This window comes from Rhea americana, unplaced genomic scaffold (genome assembly GCF_003343005.1).
Source record: "Rhea americana isolate MKP2758 unplaced genomic scaffold, rheAme1 scaffold_181, whole genome shotgun sequence".
Taxonomy (NCBI): domain Eukaryota; kingdom Metazoa; phylum Chordata; class Aves; order Rheiformes; family Rheidae; genus Rhea; species Rhea americana.
Window position 1 is genome coordinate 1,245,063 of NW_028185939.1, and position 5,635 is coordinate 1,250,697.

At 61.5% G+C, this 5,635-nt stretch overlaps 1 protein-coding gene across 1 annotated transcript; it reads left to right on the forward strand.

Moving 5' to 3' along the window:
* Window positions 1–288: 288 nt before the first annotated feature.
* On the forward strand, window positions 289–4,659 carry LOC146597542 (voltage-dependent T-type calcium channel subunit alpha-1H-like). The gene is made up of 3 exons (XM_085301997.1): window positions 289–545; window positions 772–1,059; window positions 4,543–4,659. The coding sequence occupies exons 2-3, from the start codon at window positions 787–789 to the stop codon at window positions 4,657–4,659; spliced, it is 390 nt and encodes a 129-aa protein (XP_085158123.1). The 5' UTR covers window positions 289–545; window positions 772–786.
* The last annotated feature ends 976 nt before the right edge of the window (window positions 4,660–5,635 follow it).

Here is a 5,635-nt window from a genome sequence, read left to right on the forward strand (position 1 = left end):
CTCCAACACCCCCCTACCCCGGGGCGAGCCCTGCTCTACGAGGGGGCGGGGGGGGGGATCCGGCCGGGGCCCCGGCGACCCGCGCTCCGCCGAGCATCGCCCCGGGCGCGAACAAAGGCGGCGGCGGGGCCGGGCGAGGGGGTGCGGGCAGCTCGCCGCGGCCCCCCCGGGGCTGCCCCGGCTCCTCCCAGCGCCGCCCCTGCCCTGCCCCGCCGGGCTCCCAGCCCCCCCTCCGCCTCCGCTTCTCTCCTCCCCTCGCTTTTCCCTCCTCCCCCGGTAAATCCGAAGTTTCCTGTTCGGCACGGGCGAAGCTGTGCGGAGCGGCTGCGGCGCTGCCTGCTCGCTCCTTGGGATTACCGTCGGGAGAGGCCGGGGAAGGTGCCCCCGCCCCGCGCCCGCCCAGCCCCGGCCCCCCGCCGCCTTTCCGAGCGGCGCTGGGGGGGGGCCCGGGCGTCGCCCCCCGGGGCCCCCCCTTGCAGCCTGGTCCCATGTGAACTGCCAGGCACGGCTATGCTCGTGGGGAAAGCTCGCTCCGCCAAGCGAAGGTAGGCAACCCTCCTCCCCCCACACCCCCGCCCCGGCTGTCGGTTCTCCTTCGTAATAACGACGATCGGGAGAGGCGGGTGGGCGAGGGGGCGGCCCCGGGCGCGGCTCCCCGGCTTTGTTGCGGCTGGAGCCGGGGGCGGGGGCGCCGGGGGCGGCGTTTCCCTTCCTCCCCCCTCCCCAATCCCCCGGCAGCCCCCCGACCCCTTCCCGCTGCCTCGCCCGCAGGTCCCGGCCGCTATCATGACTGATGGCGAGAGCAGAGAGTCCTTCCAGCGGCTCGCCGGCGACGAGGTGCGGGTGCCCATCGCCTCGCCCCCCGGCCACGACGAGGATGCCCGCAGCGCCGGCCGCTCCGCGGCCGCCAGCCTGGGCTCCGGCAGCTCCCCGGCCCGCGACCCGGCGCACGACTTGGCCTCCGAGGAGGAGGAGCAGGTGCCTTACCCGGCCCTGGCACCCACCGCCTTCTTCTGCCTCAAGCAAACCACCCGCCCGCGCAGCTGGTGCCTCAGGCTGGTCTGTAACCCATATCCTTCCCCCCCACCCCGGGCGCTGGGTCCTCGCAGCCCCCCGGCACCGCGGCCCCTCGGGCGAGGGGCTGTGCGCGGGGGCCGTGGYCCCCGGCCGGCGGCGCCCACCCGCGTCCGGCATCCTCGCGCCGAGGTCCCCCCCCGGCGAGCGGCGACAGCCCGCGGGCGCCCGGCGCGGCAGGACGGGGCGCCCGGGGCGAGCGGCGCCGGGGAGAATTCCCGCAACTTCGCTCCCCTCTCGGAGGGCTGCAAAGGAGCAAAGTTTAAAAGGCGACCTCGTATTTATTTTAGCCGCCGCGGGGAATTTCAGGCCGGCGCTAACCCTTTTCGCTGTTTATATAAGAGAGCGCGGCATGCGTTTGTGCTTTCTCGTTGCAGGGAAAATGGAGTGGGTTTGAGTTGGTTTCGGGAAGGCACATGCTGCGCTCGCTTCAGTCCCGAAAACTCCCCTTTGCTTTTGTTCGTTGGCAACTTGCAGGCAGGGAAGGAGAGCGGCGAAACCTCGCCGTCTCTCCCCCCTCCCCTGCGTCCTCTGCCCAGTTTATTAACGTTAAATGGAAAAGAGCAGCGTGTTCCTTTCAGTTGTGACATCTAGAAAATTGAATTTTACCCGAAATGCCTGGGCGAAAGCTGAGAGTTGTCAGTCTGTCTTGATAATCTTGAGAAAGTGAGCTTTCAGCTTTGCTCCACGCATCAGTTCAGGAGCATCGACGCTGTGCAGACGATTAATGCTTTTACCTCTCTTCGGTACCTGTCTGTAGATAGTTGCCTATATCCTGCCACTGCTATTAAAAGCATTATTTATTAATACGGTTATTATCGATCTAGCTTCGGTTAACCAGAGAAGCCTGTGTGCATCTGAGATCACTGTTTTCCCCAGCAGCACTGCCGAGTCGAGTGTTGTCGTTAGGGGGAATTGCACAATCCTGCTCAGAAGGCTGCCTGCCCTCCGTTACGAGGAGAAATCTTTGGAGGAAAACCCCATAGTTTTTATTGCCCTGATTCTCCTCTCGTTTGGAGTAGGCTTGTGCTAAGGGCTGGCTTCTGCAGAGAGGCTGCTGGTTTACACCGTTGCGAGAAGGGAGCTGGGCTCCCACGTGTGCATGGGTTGAGGGGAGAAGTAAACAAGTTGTGGCTCTCTACGGTGGTGCTTTAGCTGTATGAATATTAAATGGTGATGGTGGTTCCGTAACAAAAAAAGTGATACATCTAATCCTGGAGGGATTTGGAGGAGGAACTGTGTTCCTGTTATACTTGAGAAGGAGTCCAGACAGATCTCTTGTCTTTAGAGCAGGTTCTTGTGTTTGAAAACTTCAGGGGGAGGTGGTAGGAAGGTGCCTCCTCTTTAGGCGTGGGCAGCGTTTTGCTCTCCTGTACGGCACGCAGGCTTCCWTGTCCTCAGGTCCAGCAGGGCGGACAAATTAACCTGCAGGTGGAAGAAACTAAAGCAACGTCCTCACCAAGGGTGTGAGTCTCACGGAGAAGCGTGTCCACGTCACTGTGGAGTGACCTGGGCTTCTATTATCAGGTAGAACTTCAGATTTCAACATCTCTCTTTAGAATTCCCGGGAGACAAAGTTGCTCCGTAAAACTTACCTGTGTGACGTCGGAGCGGATGGAAACTGTGACCTCGGGTTAACAACGAGGCAGAAAGCTAATAAACCGACGTAAGCCCCGCGTTACGGCGTCGCYGCTGTTTGAGCTGGCGTGGTTCTGGTCGTAACGGAGCAATGCTCGCGACACAGCAAATGGCAACGCGGCCGAGCGCCGCGCCGGAGTTTTTCCGGTTCCCTCCGTCTCCCGAGGCCGGCTCGCTTTGCAGCGAGGGTCGCCTTTCGCCGTTGACTCGGTGAAGTTCCTCGAGGCAGGGCTCGCCTCGCCGGGCGGCGGGCTTTCCGCAGCCGCTCGGGCGCCCCGGGAGGGCAGAGCCGTGCCCGCCGCTCCCGAGGAGCAGCGCGAGCCGCCGTGCCGAGCGCTCAGCGCTGCGTGCGTGTCGACTCGCAGCCAGCTGAAGGTCAAACGGCTCTGGAAGGAATGCCACCAAAGCATTTCTGTGAAACTTAGAAAGCAGCCAGGCAGCCAGCTAGCCGGAGAAGCGGGGCCGCATCGACGCGGCCGGGGCCGAGAGTCGCCCAGCATCTGTCTGGGGTGGGGAGAGGGGAGGGGAGAAAATAACTTGAAGGAAAAGATGGATCCACCGAGGTGGTTTCTAGCCACTTCCGCAACGGGCTTGAGCAAAAGCGTGGATGGGTGAAGCGCCGTACCCAGCTTCACGTGTGCGTCGAAATCTCCCTGCGTTACCGGGAGAAGGGAGGGGACTTTRTAATCTCCGAAAGCTGCTCGGTCACCTCCCGGGCTGCAGTAACCCCTTCAGCCAGCGAGGTTCCTCCTCCGCTGGGAGGTCCGGGGGGGTGAGGAGAGGGCTGGGAAGGGGGAGGAAGGTCTCCCTCCGCCCGCGCTCCGAATCTCGCGCCCGCCGGGCCGCTCCGAGCGTTCGCGGACCTGTGACCCGGAGCAGGTGCGCGGCCGAGGCGCGGGGGGCCGGCAGCGCGGTTCGCCTCCGCGGCTTGAGCAGAAGAAGGGCGGCGGGTTGGGGAAGGGGGGGTCGCTGCCAGGCTTAGAAATAGCTAAAAAAAGCGGCTGCCGGGTTCTCCGGGGGACAGGTGGGCCGGGGATCGGCTTACGGCGGGCCGGGGAGCGGGCGAAGGGGCCGGGCGGGCGTCGCGGGGGGGATTTTTGCAATAGCTGCGCTCGGCTGGGCGGCGTTGGGAAGAGCCTGCGTTGGGCCCCAGCCCGGCGCGGGCAAACGCGGGGGCCGGCGGCGAGCGGGAGAGCCGCGGGGAGCCGCTTGCCGCCCGCGGGGAGCCGCTTGCCGCCCGCGGAGGCCGGGACCGATGGGTCGCGTCCGCTCAAGTTTAGTGGAAGAAGCGGAAAGCTCCGGCTCGGCCCGCGGCGGAGAGCCGCCGGGAGCCGCTTCGGGAGCCYGGCGGCGCCGCTGGGGCTCGGCTGCCCCCGGGAGTTCGCTCGTCCGCGAGAGCCGGGAGCGAATGAACAACCCGCGTGCAGGTGCCGCGATACGGGCAGTGGTTTGAATTTAATTCTTCGCCGTCAAGTTTTATTGTCTGGTCCCTCTGTTACTGCCGATCGGCTTTTTGCTTGCTTTTTTGTTTCCTTTTTTTTTTTTTTTTTCTTAAAGAATATATATAATTGGAAGCAAACTTATTTCTTTCGGGCCTGGATCTCCTACTTAGGTTTATTTATAGCGGGCCGTGGGTGGGACTTTGTGTACCGGGGCGCGTGTCGGGCGGTGCAGCGCGAGGTTTGGGGGTTGCGATTCTTCGCCGGCGGTTTGCGAGCCCCGCGATTAGCTGACAGCGCTGCGGAAGCGCAGAGCTGGCTGTGCACTGCCGCCGGCGTGGGGATTTTTCTTTGCTTTTTCTTTTATTATTTTTGTCTTTCTTTCCTTTAGCTTTTCGCTGCCGCGAGCGTTTTGGTGGAAGAAGTGTCGAGTCGCTTGCTGTCAGTCACTAGCCGTCCCTGTCCCTCCGGCTGGATTTTGACGGGGGTTGCGGCTGGTATTGGTTAACGCACATGCAACACAGGAATGAGTTTGCAATGGCAATTGGCAGCCGGCGCGGTCCACGTGGTCGAGGTGGAGCAGTCAGGAGGAATGCTGACTTTGTGTCGGCTGCCAATACGTTGCATAGCGGCGCGGGGTTTTACTGTACGACTGGATGGAGAAGCACGCTGTAACCCGGAACGTAACGCGCGGCGGCGGTAATTAAACCTGCTTTCCGTCACAGCGCCGAGTGGCAGCTCTGCCGCGTGGTTTTGATAAGACTAGAACAACTTTGCTAGTTATTTAGTGATTCATAAAAACATTTAGTGATTCATAAAAGGTTGAATTCTGGGTGCCTTAGTCAGAAAAAATGCTCCTATGATTTATTTTCTCGAGTGGCTACAGCACTTGTTGGTGCCAGCTGATTTCTGTGGGACTTGGCTCGGTTCTCCTGTTTGGGTAGAGTCTCTGCTAGCGTCGAATCTGATTTTTTTTTTTTTCTTTTCCTGAAGGGCTTCTCCTTGCMGCACTTGATCTTTGTTTTGCAGCCCGAACAACGGGATCCATCCYGGCAAGCGCTTCAGGGCCAGCCCGAATGCCCACCACAGCATCCTTCAGCTTCTTCTGAAGCGTGCCTAAGCGTAGGTGTCTATAAGCAGGCACGGACAGCGAGACACGCGTTTCGTGCCAGRTGACTTAGCTGACCTCCTGCTGATGCTGCAGTCCTCGCTCGGTCTCCCCCCCGGGCCTTGGGATGAGGCTGAGCTGCTGGCTGGGTTGCGTTAGGAATTGTTCTCCGACAGGGATCTTGCAACTGCGTTTTCGTTCCTTATTGCACAATTAGCACGCGCCAGCTCCCAGCTTCGCAGGAGTGTTGCAACTTTGCAGCTTGCGGGGGTTAGACTGAAACGCGTGGAGGTATGGCTATAAATTACCCAGTCTAGGCRCCCATCAGCTTGGCAAACTTCATTTGATTGCCTGCTACTTTGTAACGTGTTTGTAT

Excerpts from the sequence above, each read along its gene's own strand:
- LOC146597542 (XM_085301997.1), top strand. The coding sequence starts at position 787 with ATGACTGATGGCGAGAGCAGAGAGTCCTTCCAGCGGCTCGCCGGCGAC. Across the intron at positions 1,060-4,542 it reads GCAGCTGGTGCCTCAGGCTG|CTTTTCGCTGCCGCGAGCGT; the intron begins GTCTGTAACCCA and ends TCTTTCCTTTAG.